Source organism: Micropterus salmoides, unplaced genomic scaffold (assembly GCF_014851395.1).
Source record: "Micropterus salmoides isolate LMB-PRFRI ecotype aquatic unplaced genomic scaffold, ASM1485139v1 Ms_hic_scaffold_17, whole genome shotgun sequence".
NCBI classification, from domain to species: Eukaryota; Metazoa; Chordata; class Actinopteri; order Centrarchiformes; family Centrarchidae; genus Micropterus; species Micropterus salmoides.
In genome coordinates this window covers 17,336,536-17,351,476 of record NW_024040817.1, presented here as the reverse complement: position 1 = coordinate 17,351,476, position 14,941 = coordinate 17,336,536, and the positions used below count along the sequence as shown (strand labels likewise).

The 14,941-nt window shown below is 39.6% G+C and overlaps 1 protein-coding gene across 2 annotated transcripts; it reads left to right on the top strand.

Annotated features, from left to right (window-relative positions):
* The first annotated feature begins 897 nt into the window (after positions 1-897).
* laptm4b (lysosomal protein transmembrane 4 beta) lies at positions 898-14,009 on the top strand. 2 transcript variants are annotated; one of them, XM_038724598.1, is made up of 8 exons: positions 898-1,167; positions 2,289-2,406; positions 4,491-4,564; positions 4,661-4,783; positions 5,087-5,185; positions 6,987-7,082; positions 7,369-7,399; positions 11,858-14,009. In XM_038724598.1, the coding sequence occupies exons 1-8, from the start codon at positions 1,075-1,077 to the stop codon at positions 11,980-11,982; spliced, it is 759 nt and encodes a 252-aa protein (XP_038580526.1). In that variant the 5' UTR covers positions 898-1,074; the 3' UTR covers positions 11,983-14,009. The 2 variants fall into 2 exon arrangements, with proteins under 2 accessions (XP_038580526.1, XP_038580527.1); XM_038724599.1 differs by lacking the exon at positions 7,369-7,399.
* The last annotated feature ends 932 nt before the right edge of the window (positions 14,010-14,941 follow it).

The window sequence follows — 14,941 nt, the reverse complement described above, 5'->3', positions numbered from 1 at the left end:
TCATAAAGGATTGAGGTAAAATGACTGCTTCCACTTGCAGAGTTCTTAATGTTTTAAGTGCTAGTTCTATAGTGACACGCGGCTTTAACATCTGCTTTAGTTTAATCACCGGAAACGACCAAAGAAAATGTCAGGTAATGTTTTCAGGGCAGGTTCAACATTTTTCAACATTTTGCCAAAACTGTGATTTTCATGACATATGTCAAACTTGTTCTTCTTGCGGCTGTTTTGAAAAGGAGAGTCAACAACTGCACCAGAAGCTACGACTAGTTTTTTTTATTTATTGTTATGACACATTAACATACAACACTCTCGTATGGGGAACAAAAATTAGATCACTTGGTACAAATCAAAAACCAGTCTTACAAACACAGGAAATAAATGAAAATAAATGAATAAACAGAAAGGAGAATGGGGGTACCAGTTAGTAAAAAGGCTATAGAAAACAAAATAAGGTCTTATTTCGGTGCAGCAATATGGGGAGTTAAAACAATAATTGCTTGGATATATCTCTATACATCTTTCTTGCAATTATACTAGATTTGAAGCTATGACTAGTGGCTCTCAGCTAGTTTTCTTGTGACTCTTTAAAAATTGAGTGATGTCTACCTCTGACCCTGAGCCTACATTTTAGCTCAGATACATCCTAATGTATGTAGGCTATCCTTGTGAGCAGTCTGGGGCTACTTAATCTAAATCAGTAAAGTAACCATAATCATTCAGTTGCTCCCACTAATAAACTATTTGAGTTAAAGAAAGCGTCACGTAAGACTTCAAGTGGAATGTTTTGTGTGATTGTGTAAAGCATTTTGCATCCAACCCACAGCTCTTGGTCAAACGGTCAAACCTCCCCATGTCACGTGACTCCGGGATGAGCCAGATTAACCGCTCTCTGTTCGCCAGAAGTCCACTTGGCAGAAACAGGCGCACATCGTTCCAAACATACGCTGGCGGGTCTAGCACAGAGGACTTCAATTTAGTTACATATTCTATTTTTTAAGGACATTGTAGCCTCTAATAATTCAGTGTGCGCAGCATTCATGAAATAGCTTGGAATTCATAGCAGGATAAACAATGATTTCGCCGTGGGACCGGTGGTACTCGACGAGCTGCTGCCTTTGCTGCCATGTACGGACTGGCACCATTATTCTGGGAGTATGGTATATGGTAAGTCAGATTTTTCATTCGATCTCAGGCCCAAATGTCTACAAATATGGCTAAATGTGTGCACTATTAACTGATAAACACAACGTGCCATTGAGTTCTTACAGCAGCATCTGAGTTAGCCCGTGCTGTTTTTCGTTTTTTTTGTACACTCATTTTTAGATTTGCCATTTTTGAGGATGTCCTCGGGTTATAGAATAATGTTACACACTTTAAACTACATTTTTGGCTTGTTAATCGCCACCATTTATCCACAAGGCTTATATCTTGACTATATAGACGTCTATTAATCAAATATAAGCATATATAACAATATGTTTGCACAGTTTGCTGCCGTGCATGGATAATCCTTCCAAGATAATGTTGCACTTTTTTTGTTGTGCTGAAATTATAACCTCACCAGCCCAGCCCATTTGATTTGACCTACATTTGTACCGGTTAAATATAGAGTTTGCTTCTGTTTTTACCCAAGGGGTAACCTACAGTTTTAAACATAGTTCAGTAATCCTGGTAAATCCCTGACTTTTAGTAAGCGTTATCTAGATACTGACCCTACTACTAACCAAGTCGTCAAATCGAGCCAAGGCCAGAAAAAGCAACGGATTAGGTTACCTATACATAAGGTGTTACCCCAAAAGTGAAAACATACAGGAGTCAAAAACATTTGAAGATGTTGTCTTGGGGTCTAGGAACTTTTGATTGGTATTTGACTGATTATTTCCTGCCATTTTATAGATGGTTATTTTGAAAAAGAATCAATGGAGTACTTAATAATAAAAATAATAATAATTACTATTAATACTAATTAATAAATTGTGGCCCTAATTGACCTTTCATGAGGCTTCATTAGGGGTTTTGTCCAGTAGATCTATCCACACCCAGCATTTGGCCTGCATCATATCTTAAAGAATAACTAAATTCAAAAACCTTATCTTATAAGTTATCTAATCCTTTACCTCACTTATAGTCACTTTTCCATTTGAATAACTTTTGTCCCAAATCTGAGAAAAAACTCTGACCCATCTGATCACCAAACTCTGAAGGTTAATCCAAGAATGTAAAAATGGATAACTCCACTATGAAATGTAATATTAACATTGAGCTTCTTCCCCCATCCCCCACAGCTGATCAATGCAGTGGTCCTACTCATCTTGTTGTCGGCTCTCAATGACCCAGTTCAATACCGATACCACCTTACCAGCACTGAGCTGGGAACTGACATTGATGTCATGGACGATGCAAGTGAGTGCAACTAGCCCCCTCATTGTTACATATCTGACATGGTACATATTGAATTAGATGTCTTCAATGATACATGCCTGTTCTACATAAAAAAGTACAAGTTTAGACTTTTCACAGCACTGTACACATCAGACAACAACATACAATGACGGACATATATACACACTGGCCAGTTCAGCGAGGCCTATTTTTTAAGGCGGTTATGGCTGCGGGGATTAGACTTTTCCCCAAGAGGGCCCTTCTGCGCCTCAGTGCTGTTTGTACCTGCACACAGAGGGCAGTAGGGTAAGATGATGATTGAGTAGGTGTGTGATGTAGCTGGTGATAAAGAGGGCAGTGCAATAAGAGGGGGTGAATAATTCTCTGGTACAAGAAGAGGAGGAGGTGGTAGGTCTTAAAGCTTGTGGATGACTGACTGTCTTTGTTGGCTCCTTTTCTTGATGTCATGAGTGTACTGGTTGTCCAGGTTCACTCCAAGGTATTTGAAACTGTAGTTCACGATCATTTTAATATGATTTGAGTGTAAGATTTCATATAGGAGGTGTATACACAAAGCAGTTGTCTAAATTCAGAGAGAGAAATCTAATTTTCCTCCCCTCTCAGTGTTAATAATGCACTACTTTTAAAATGTAATTTAATAATTTAACATCTAATTATCTGTGTGGAGTTTGCATGTTCTCCCTGTGTCTGCGTGGGTTCTCTCTGGGTGCTCCGGCTTCCTCCCACCATCCAAAGACATGCGGCCTAAGTTGATTGGTGACCCTAAATTGTCCTTAGGTGTGCGTGTGTGCATGGTTGTTTGTCAATGTGTGGCCCTGCAATGGACTGGCGATCTGTCCAGGGTGTACCCCGCCTTTCACACGATGTCAGCTGGGATTGGCTCCAGCCCCCGCGACCCTTTTTTTTTTTCAAGTTTAACAGAAAAAATTAGACATAAAAAATAAGAAATAGAGACTAAACACCTCTCCTTTCTGCCTACCGCTTCATTCCCCAGAATGCTGCTCTCAGCATAGACATGGCTGAGTGGGCTCAGCTCCATAGAGAACAAATCAGAGTGCATGTGTATTTTCAGTGCTTCCCCCTCCAGCAGCTATCATCATCACAGTCGCCTCTGGAACACCACAGACCCTGTCGCTGGCTACTCTGATTAAAAACGACTGCTCTAATTCTCTGCCGGATTAGAGCGGCCATCTTTGACTAGCTTACCCCTCAGAGAGCGGCGTTGCTTGTGTAGCATCGGTCAAAGATTGTGAAACAGTGTCTGCATGGGTTCCATAAGAGGCACGTGTCAGTAGTGTGATCATGTGCAACAAAATCATGAAATTGAAAGTCAGATGTGTGGATGGCGTGTGTTATGAGTTGGCAATGTGTTTATATATGCATGTATTGTTTATATATATATGTGGTATGTGTGTGGCAAGGGTTATTAAGATGGAAGGGTATCATCATTTCCTGGGTCTTAACATAGTGTTAGTACAGTACTGATCAATGCTGCTGAGTGGAAGGGCACACCAACAGTCATAATGATATACAGAAGTTGCATTCAGTTTTTCAGGAGTTTATATTGTGGAAAGTCATGGAAATTGCTATGTTTCCATGCCAATAATTCGGACTACCAGCAGTGCATTGATTCCACTGTTTCACAGCCAGTACCGTTCATGAATACCAAGTTCAATAACTGTCAGTACTGCTTAGTAATCTGGGATCCTTTTTACTAAACTGCACATATGCAGATGTCCCATCTTAACTTTGTGTCAGTGGATCTCTGTTAGTTACTACGCTACACTGACAAGTGTCTCATCCGTCTGTTTTCACAGCTGTGATGTGAATGTGTGAGGGGTGTTACTTTTCAGTCAAATTTAGCACCTCTTGTGTAACAATTACCCACGTGCTGTGTTTTGTCCAAGGTAGATTGGGTGCTAAAAATAGTGAGGTTACTTAAGGTGCTTTTGTTTTGTAAAATCCATGTCCCTATAAAGACTTTTGGATTACGTCAGTGGATTCAGGGAATGTTTGCTGCTTCACTGGTAATCTAGATTATCTGTTCTCACATTGTTCTGTGCGTTTGTGCTTTCTTTCTGCAGATATCTGCATAGCCACTGCAATATCCCTACTCATGATTCTAATATGTGGGATGGCAACATATGGTGCTTACAAGGTAAATAAACAAACAATACAAATGAGATTCAAATAAGACAGCCGAACTTTTGTTCTTCCTGAGTTTCTTCATCTGTTCTCCATCTCTCCCACATAGCAACATGCCGCTTGGATCATTCCATTTTTCTGCTACCAAATCTTTGACTTTGCCCTTAACACACTGGTAGCCATTAGTGTGGTGGTCTATCCCAACACGGTGCAGGACTACCTTCAGCAGCTGGTAAGAACCATTTTTGTTCTTTAAATAATGTCAAATGGTGCAATACAAAAAGCTTGAAATCAAGGAATAGTTTGCCGCTTTTAAACAAATTTTGTGATAACAAGACAGATTCACAACTAAAGAAGCTGTGAACACAGGTCTTAGTTAGGTAGATTGGGTATCCATTTTAGACACCTTGGTTGTTTTAGAAAAGGTCAAGTTTTGTCAAATGCTGCTGTGGAAAAAAGACACTTTTCTTTCTGTGTTACATTTCTATCTATTGATTTTTGTTTCAATCTCTCTACCTCTCTCCCTCCCTTCCAGCCGGGGACATTCCCTTACAAAGAGGACATCATGTCCACCAACAACATGTGCCTAGTATTTGCAGTCCTCATCTTCATTGGCTGCATCCTCTCCTTCAAGGTAAGCCCACAGAGTCTCTGTATCACTGCAGATTCTCCCAATCTGCCTTGCTTTAGCCTTTTTGGGGCTTTGGTGATTGAATCTCCAGCATCCATTTGTATGATGTTTAAAACTGTACAACTCCATAGAAAAGGGAAGTGTCAAACACATCGCTACAGATTACACAAATTTACTGAACGTTTGTTCCCTCTAGAACTGCCTTTTTATAGATATTGCCATGTGATTAAGGCAATTAAGTCTCAAATGGTGCACATCTCATGCAGCATGAACCATATGGCATGTATAATGAATCCGCCAGTGTGAACATTCCCATTATCAATGCTCTTCGTGAGATTATCACACAGTCAGAGAGCAGCGGGTCAGGGACAACAGGAAACCAACTCCTGTCAAGCTAATTTCCCCTTAATGCATGGATGATTCTACGGGCGCAGCAATGCTCTGGGGCTCTGGGACGAGATGGGACATGAAGTTGCAGTCATCTGTACAATCAAATCAAGTTGTTTCTCCTCTAAGGTCAGACTGGCAGATATCCAAAGCCGGAGCGTAAGCCAGGGCATATAGCATAGGAAGCAGCCACCGGAAGATACACTGCTGGACTAACGGAGAGAAGAGTTATAAATGTCATATCGCCGACAGAAAGCTTTGTTGCACAAATTGAGGACGTTGAACTGTTTAAATTTCAGCATTTAAGGTCAAATATAGATGTGAGCTTGAGATCTGAACCTTGAAATGTGAAAAGCAAAATTAATAGAAGTCTATTTTTATTGATGGGCTGCATGTATTGACGATAGTTGAGTCAGTTCCCTGGAAAAGGAGCATGTCTGAAACCTCAAGGACCCATTCAGCTCTCAGCACAGAGGCAACACCTGCTAAAGTTCCTGCTGAAGCCAACATCCTCCTCTTGACTGCACTTGGCATAAATGACAGATACAACCGGGCAGGAAGAAGGGAAGCTGGGGAGAGAAGAGAGGGATGCGGCAGATGGAAAGCGAGATGTAGATGGTTGGATAAGTAAAGAGATGGACACAGTATGACATAGAAAGTATATGGGCAATATGGGAAAAACTCAGACTAAATTGGTGTTTTGAAGCCAAAGACAAAACAAACCTTAAAAAGACAAAGAAAATAAAATGCACTATTTTGTATGGTTAAAAACAATGATTTGAAGTGTTTCTGTACCACTGCTGTATTATCATCATTACTAGCATCTTGTTTTAAGGGTACAATTGTGCATACAATACAATCCTGTGGTGCCTAGTTTGGTTTAGAGTTGGTATCACAGTGAGGAGGTCAACTCAGCAGACGGTAAAGTGATTGGCTAGCAGGCAGCCTGATTTCCTTGTTGGTCGGTTGTGCTTACTGCTGGCAGAGGTACCAACTCAGCAGGCTACTCACACACATACACAATGAACCTCCTGTTCTTCTGCCAAGTCAGACAAACCTAAACCCCAGTGCTAACGTAGCCTTACTGAGGGTCAGAGATGCCGGAAGAGATGTCTTGACTAAAATGTTGTGGATGACCAAGAAGGGCGACATTGTTCAAAATGCCCACTCATAAAAGTGTCTTATATTTGTACAACTGAATTGAAGTACGGGGTATCCTGACCTGTCTCGTTGCAAAGGTAGCTGATATATCTGTCGGTATCAAGTAAAGATCTGATGCATCTCTGCCGTCATCGCCCTTAACCTTGATGAATGGGTGAGATCATAGCAAGCTGCATCAGTGATCAATGATAAAAAGTGGAGGCAATGTATGCTAAAGGTCATTCTGTGTTCTTTGTGTTCACCTCCCCTGGGACAGGCCTACCTGATTGGCTGTGTGTGGAACTGCTACAGATATGTGAGCGGCAGGGGCACCACGGAGGTCCTGGTTTATGTCACCACCAATGACACCACGGTGAGTTCTCACATCCGCCCTCAAGGACAGACTGAAAATCCTCCTCACTCTGATTATAATGTAATTGTATTTGCTCTAAATTTATTTATTTATTTTTAGGGTTTGGGCTTATAAGTTTACAGTTCATTATATTAGATGAAGATAAAGGCTATGAAAAGTTGATTTTATTACGATGGTTAGCACATTAAATTGAATACAGTGTATCAAATGCTAGATTCAACATCTGTGAGGTTTTATTGAGCTATACTGAAATATAGACTATATTTACTTTTTTATCCTATTGCAGTTCAATGAGTTGATGCCTCTAAATGTAAAAGGTAAGGATTATATATGTGTATATATATATATATATATATGAGCATGACTTGGGATTGTACAGTGGTAATATAGCTTGAATTGTGCTTGGAACAGCAGTTTAGAGCCTGAAAAATTAATAGTAATTCATTTTTAAATATAATAACCTCATCAACCTCAACCTCAGACTCGAGAAGTTAAAAGAATCTATGTAACGCAGGATGACAGGGATTTTCTCTTCAGTGTGGGACATTATTTGTCCAGTAAGAAAAATCTCATACACTGGACTTTCTACAATTACAGAAAAGTACCATGTTCACCTCATAGATTGATAAAATGTTATTGACTGTTTTATTTTAAGAAAAGAAGATCAGAGTGTTTGTATAACTTAAAACTTAAGTCTACATAAATATTTTATTTTCATATACAACAAATTCTAATAGTAAAATTTCTAATATAAAATGGGGAAATGGTCAAATGTCTTCCATTTCTAAGAGGTTCAGGTTAGTGAGGTCCTGTTAGCTATTCTGTTACTTCATAAATTATGGTAAATGTATGTCATGTAACAGTCCTTACACACGTACAGGTAAAGATGCTATGTGTAGTATTTTAACCATTCATTAATTATTGCCAAATTAGAAATGACACAAGAAAGAGAGAAATGAGAACCTGCAGTTAGTCATGTACAGGATTTGCTGAATATTAAGATAAGGAAGGCATTTATAAAAATATGTTAATTATTTGTCTTGTATTAAAATCCTACACATATCACTTTAGCGGTTGCAGATTATCAGTAGAACAGAACTGTGAAGTAAGTAATAATAATTCATAGACCCCATAGAATAGTTTACTGTGTAGTATCGTACACAGTACAATGAAAATGTCTAGGTTTAGAGTCCATGTTATCACCGTGCAGTTTACTGTATCTGGGTTGTCTGACAGTCGGTGAGGTGACATTGGTACTGTGGGTGGCAGTACATTATTAGATGCTATAGCTCATCCTGAGGTGTGACTGGCTGGCTGTGCAGAGCGTTGTCCTCCTCGGTGTTGACTCTGGGAGGGTTTCTGAGAGGCTTTAAGCATGGTCATGGTTTCCATTTGTCTGTCTGTCTGTAATCCTCCACAGTGATACATAAGACATTAATCTGTCTCACACCCGCTGTCGTCTCAATACGTAGCACTTCATCTGTCACTTTGTCCTTGTTGTTGTCGCGGCCCTGGTCCGCACCACACTGACGTTATTCAACAGACTACATGCAGGAGCTAATCCGTTAGGGTCCGATATCATACTGTCTATCATATGGCCTTTCAGCAAATATTGGATATGTGCCATTGCAGATATGATGGAGGCAATAAGTAGTTGTTGAACTTGTTATTTTTAGCACCAATAAAAATCCATAGCTGGTGTTATTCTTTATTTTAACAAATTCAGTTTTAAATTTAAATTTCAGTCTTGAGTCAATTGATTCCAACTAAAGACACAAAACAAGTCACAAATGTATAAGCAATTGTTTTTTAAAAGGCTAAATAATATTAAAAGGTGTGGTACTACAAACTGAAAAAGATAGTCAATATGCCCAGTAATATTGTATATGGAGATGACCTGTGAGTATTGATTGGTGAGGAAAGGGCAGGCAATTATCAGAGATGTATCAAATCCCCTATTTAGTGTATATGAGCTGTTACCATCAGGCAGAGAGTATAGGGTGCAAACCGGGCTTGCACATATTTGTGCTACCAGTAGCTCTGCGTGTGAGGATGCTGCTCCACCTTATTATATAATATGTAGATCACTCATGGTGATGTTGTTGTTGGTATCATAGTTGTTTGTTGGTTTGACAATTGCTGTACGGCACACGATGATTTTCCAAAAGTACTAGTTTTCACGTGACGTCACACTCCAATGAAAACGCTCCCTCCCTTGGAGGGCAAAAATACGTTAATTTCCGTTGCCTGCCAACCAGTAGGCCTATGCAAGTGATACACTGTTTGAGTTTGTTACTTTTTGCGTTGCCAAAATGCTGGATGGTTGTAATGTTATACGGATCCGATATGCCCAAAACTTGCACTTTCTTTTTCTTAAGTTCAAAGGTGATCCAAATAAAATTTGACTGCTTTGGCGGCGTCTCTACGGGGGAGTCGCGGTGTGAGCCGCTATGTTGGTCCGTTGTTTTGCCCTCCATTGTCACCGCGCATGTCATGTGACTGAAAACTATGAATACATATCTTTTTGTCAAATTCCACAAATATCTCCTCACGGTCCGCAAGCTGTCCATTCTGTGTGTGCGCTGCAGTAAAAATCTGGTGTATGTACACAGCCCTGGCTCTTTCTAAAGGTGAAATAAACACAACGCCACACAACAGTAACGTTAATCAACCCATTCCAGCCATGATTTGGTCATGATTTGGTCAGGTAACGTTAAATTTGCCCTCGGAGATTCAGCTTACTTTCTTGTTTGGCAAGACACACTGTTGTTGTGATGTTGGCTATAGTAGCAGGAGAGTGGTGAGTATTTGGTATCACTGTCTGGCCTGCTGGCCCTGGGTCCTGTCTACATGTTAGCGTCACAGTAGCAACTGAAGCAACAGTTTGCTAACCCACAACCTAGCTAACGTTAGTTGCGTTACTTGCTGTGTTGTTGTTCGCCTGATATCATGGCATTTGTCATTTCTCCAGAATCGCTCACTCCACAAGTAAACCTCTGGTCACTTTTTAGCTTAGTTGCTAAAACAGGTTTAAATTGGGATTTGTCAGAGACCCCTTTCAGCTTTATACACATTTGGTGCTTTAATAGGTTTGTACAGCACCACGACAGTGTAAGTGGGATTGACACATAATAAACTGTGCCCTCCCTCACTGATGTATTTTTAAGAGTGGAAGTCTATGGGACAGAGGAAACAGCTATATGAGACTTTAGTAACACAGGCAATACTTGTTAGCAGGATCACTTCATTGTTGTTTTTGGTCTTCTTATGGGATTTGTTAATAATAAGAAAAATATAAAATACTCTTATTGGTAAGACACAAAAATAAGCTCTATTATTTTAGCTCTATTATTTTATTCTATTATATTAGTTTAAAAATGTGTATATATTTAAAAAAAAAAAACTATATCTATATAAATCTAATATTTATTCAAATTAATTAGGAAACCAAGAATACACAAAACATGAGGCAAACACCTGAGGCAACTAGGTCAAAGTGAAGGCCACAGCACAAGTTGTGTGAATTTTAATTAGAGAAGTATTTAAATGCAACAAATATCTGTGGCACATGGTTTACACAGGTTAAAAGGACCAAATAGTAACAACATGGTCACATCACTGCATTCCCTCTCTCCACCCACTGCGCTGAATGAATAGAGTGCTCCATCTATTTTTACTATTAGAAAGCCGGCACTGTGTCTAAATGGCTTTTCACTGCCTCGAACATCAAGTACCCAGCTGCTTATCTGCCGTGCTTTTATATGAATGCCATTTAAAAAGTACAAGGGTCCCCCTCTCCTCTATTTATTGCTGTCCATCCTCCTCTCTTCTTCTGGACATGTTACATAATTGTCTGCTTGTCCGCTTCATTTCAAATCCTCCCTGTGATGTGTTCGCCGGGCCTCCCTGGCTGTTTCACTGTTTTATTCCCTCGGAGCACATTTTCTCTCTCACTCTCTCTCACTGAATTAGCGGCAGTCCTGGTTTTATAACACCATATACAGAGAAAGAGCACTGATGAGAGCGAGAGAGAAGGCAGTCTGACCTCTGAAATCAGTTGAATGAAAAAAGCAGTGTCCATGGCATGTACACTACTTTCTGCGCTACATTTTAGAGATGCAAAATCTCATATACTGCTCACTATAGAGTGAACTGCTTTATTTGTTTTCCCCACCAGATTTTCAACAGCTCTGCCTCTGATTGGCTAGTACTTGCTGCCTCCACAGGTTAAGGTCATGGTGTCTGGTTTATTAAATAATAGTGAATAAACATGCCAGTATTTTGGACACAGCTTAAAGTGAGACTTTGAAACTTGGAATAATAACTAAAACGTTGTGTGATTTTGTCATCAATTTGTATGTGAAGTTTGCTAAAATTGGCTAATATTAGCCACCGTAAGCTGGTGGTCATACCAGACAAAGCAAGGGTGCATCAGCACCTGAATATATTGAATTGAGCTATGGTGCATTTTATTGCTTATAAGTTAAACTTTTCATTTGTAAAAGGAAGAATATGTTTTTATCTTGTTTGAAAAGTTATATAGTTTCTGTAGGAGCCACCTGTAAGTCTCCCATGTGTTCTATGTTTATGATCTCATTCACATTATTCACTGCACTCGGATTGTAGGTGGTGGGCTGAAGAAAACTGAGATGCAGCTGAAAGCGCCGAAAACGTTTTATGACACATGACTCTTACAAGGCTATCGGAGTGGATTAAGATAAATCTGAGGTATGCATTTAGACTGAGCCATTTTTTGGTTTTCTGTTACATTTCAGGTGCTGCTGCCACCGTACGAGGAGGCCATTTCCATACCACCGAAGGAGCCCCCTCCCCAGTATATGGAGGCATGAGAGACGTCCTTGCTGCTGGATCCTATACCCCAAGCATCCCCCAACACTAACTGGAACATGTTGAAAAACAAGAAAAAACAAAGGCTGGTCTCAGTTTGGATTCCTGCCAACCCTAGATTACATTACCCCCCCTTCCCTGTGACGTATTTTCGTCCCCTCTCTCGTCTCCTCTGTCCTCCCCCAAGGACAGTATCGAAGCAACTTCATCCACTCCCAGCCGCCGCCACCACCAACCCTCCCCCTTGGCAAGCTGCGGTCCCCTGGCAGCGTCTAAACTCTTGCACACCCTGAACACTCTGTCCCAACATAATTTGCACTTTTCTTTGAGTGAAACGTGCATCGGTCTGGCCACCAACTGTTAACCCCCAATACTGTGAATCTCCCTCGTGGTCTTTGTCTAGAAACAAACTACCTGAAGAGAGAGCGGGACAGAGAGTGAGAAGGAGAACGACATGCACGATCAGTTATGCAAGAGCACTTTTTTTCAGAAATTGACGAAGTCCTTCATTGAATGTAAAGTCAAGGTATTTTTGTATGACTTTTTGTATAACAGTTGAAAACTGAGAGAAAATGAAGTGAATATTGAAAGGCTGTCCTGTTGTGATAAAATATAATCTGTGTGCTGACGTAGCTTGTCCTGCAGGAAATCATATTGGAAAAAGGTTCCTTGACCAATAACAACTACATCCTCCTTTTGTATCCAAGTAACACACTGTCTGTAAACCTGTAATCCATTGACTGCCAGTGAAAACCTTCACCCATTGATTTTAACCACAGTATTCCAATTTGCCCTCCTTTCCCTTTTCTGTCTATTCCAAGATCGCAAAAGTTAAGGAAGGCTGGCATTAATGTAATTATCCAGTGAAGCCCTTATCACAAACAAAAATGTTTTACACATTCTCACACTACTGATTCACCAAAAAGGCAAAACACATGCTGTAAAATCTAAAATGGGTGAGCATTAGTGTGTTTATTTCCATCGTGTGTCAGCTGCAACAGCATCGTCTATGTCTTATATTGTCTAGTTGTTTTTTTACATGGATCATGGTGTATAATCTGATCTTTTAATTAAGTTGAGCTAACTTAGCTGGACTGAGGGCATTTTCCTATAAAGATGGCATGACATGCTGTACGTGCAAGACTACAGCATGTACAAGACTGTGAGTGTGAGTGTGTGTGTGTGTGTGTGTGTGTGCGTGCGTGCGTGGGTTTGCCTGGACGTTATGATGTAACTCCTCGGTCCTTTCTATGTTGTGACATTTCATTTGCACATGCAGTGATATCATGTTGAGATATGTACTGTGCTGGTGACCTTTTTTTTTTTTTTATGAACAATGGATGGGAATCTAAAGCACTGATTTTGCTTAGCATAGTAGCACAAAATCAAGACACAGCATATAAAGCTAGTCTTTTGCCTGGAAGTATTTAGGCAAAATTTTGAGACATAATAATGAAACAAATAATATTAGATATACCTAATCCCATTTTTTTCCCAATAATTCTTAAGTAGTATTTGCTTTCAGAAGAAAAACATTAAATCAGAGTTATTATTCAGACTATGAAATAGTGCATTCTACAACTTGTTAGACGTAGAAATACATGTACCATGAAGTAGTTTTCCATTTGATACTAATACTGTAGTCGATAATGTAGTTATTTGTTGGCCCCTTCATCATTGTCCCTGTGTGAATTATACCCACTGCTTTTGCAAATCCAACAAAGCTAAAAATGAAATTGCACTTTAAAGTCAGCGTGAGCTCACTGATGTGTTTGTGTTTTATTCATCTTTACCACGGTATGCCGTAGCTAAGTGGTTCTAATAAGAGCAGCCACCTCTGGACGATACAGGCATGACACAAACAAATCCATATTTGAGATGTGTGATGTGACTGAAAAGCTGTAAGATTCTCATGTGATCGAAGGAGAAAATCAGCTGAGGACCAGACCATGGCTGACGTCTCATTTTATTAGAATCACTTCAAGACTGTTCTCCATGGCTTCCCATTCAGACACGTCCTCTTGTTGGATCTGCATGGGCTCATGTCTTCAATTCTGAATAATAAAAAGCAAAAATGAGTCCATGTCTGCTGCTGGATTTATTTATTGGGTCATTAAGCAGTTCTTTTCAGAGTACAATTTATTTGAAATTAGTATTATAGTAAGTATTTGCGAGTACACAGAATGTTGTAACTGACTTTTATGTGTATTACTGGATGTTTTTTATGTTTGATGAAAGCCCTGTCTTTAAATCACGTGGGTTGGTCCAAATGTTTGCCATAACACAGGAATGAAAATTAACTGATAATACAAGTAATCTCAAAGATAACACTTGATACAAACAGAAATATTACAATTCAAAAGCACAGATAAGACAAAATATAAAAAGAGCAATAAAATCTACTTCCTAAAATATGGTATTTTTACCTATTAGACCAATTTCCTTCTTCTTCCTTTTTCTGTTAAGTAATCCAAACTACATAATATATAATAATCTACAACCTGGACCTTTTTCTCAACTTGACATTTTGACACAGGTGTTACTAATAACCTAAATGGCTCAAGAACCCACTATACCAGGACTCTACAACTGAAGCAGCTAAATGGAATTCAGCCATCACTCATTTTATTATTTGCACTTCAGGCTTTCCAATATTAAGATGTCCTCTGTGAGAAGAGCCTATTTGGAGATATGGACCTGAGGGAAAAAACATCTTCGCGGTCAGTTAGTGTGAATAGTTTGACATTCATTATCTAAGCTGGGATTTAGGATGGTCCATATGGAGTTATGTGATTATTAGAGCAGACAGAAGTTAACATCATGCTCATCTTGTTCAAATTACAGTGTGTCTGTGTCTTGATAGCGGAGAAACACCACTCAACAAGTGAAATGCATCATAGGCTAAAGTTGAGCACAGTGGCACACCGATGGCTGACTGGATTGACTCAATGCCAAGATATTCATTCAGAAATGAGCACCTAACTTTGAATTTAGTCATAGTATGGATCACA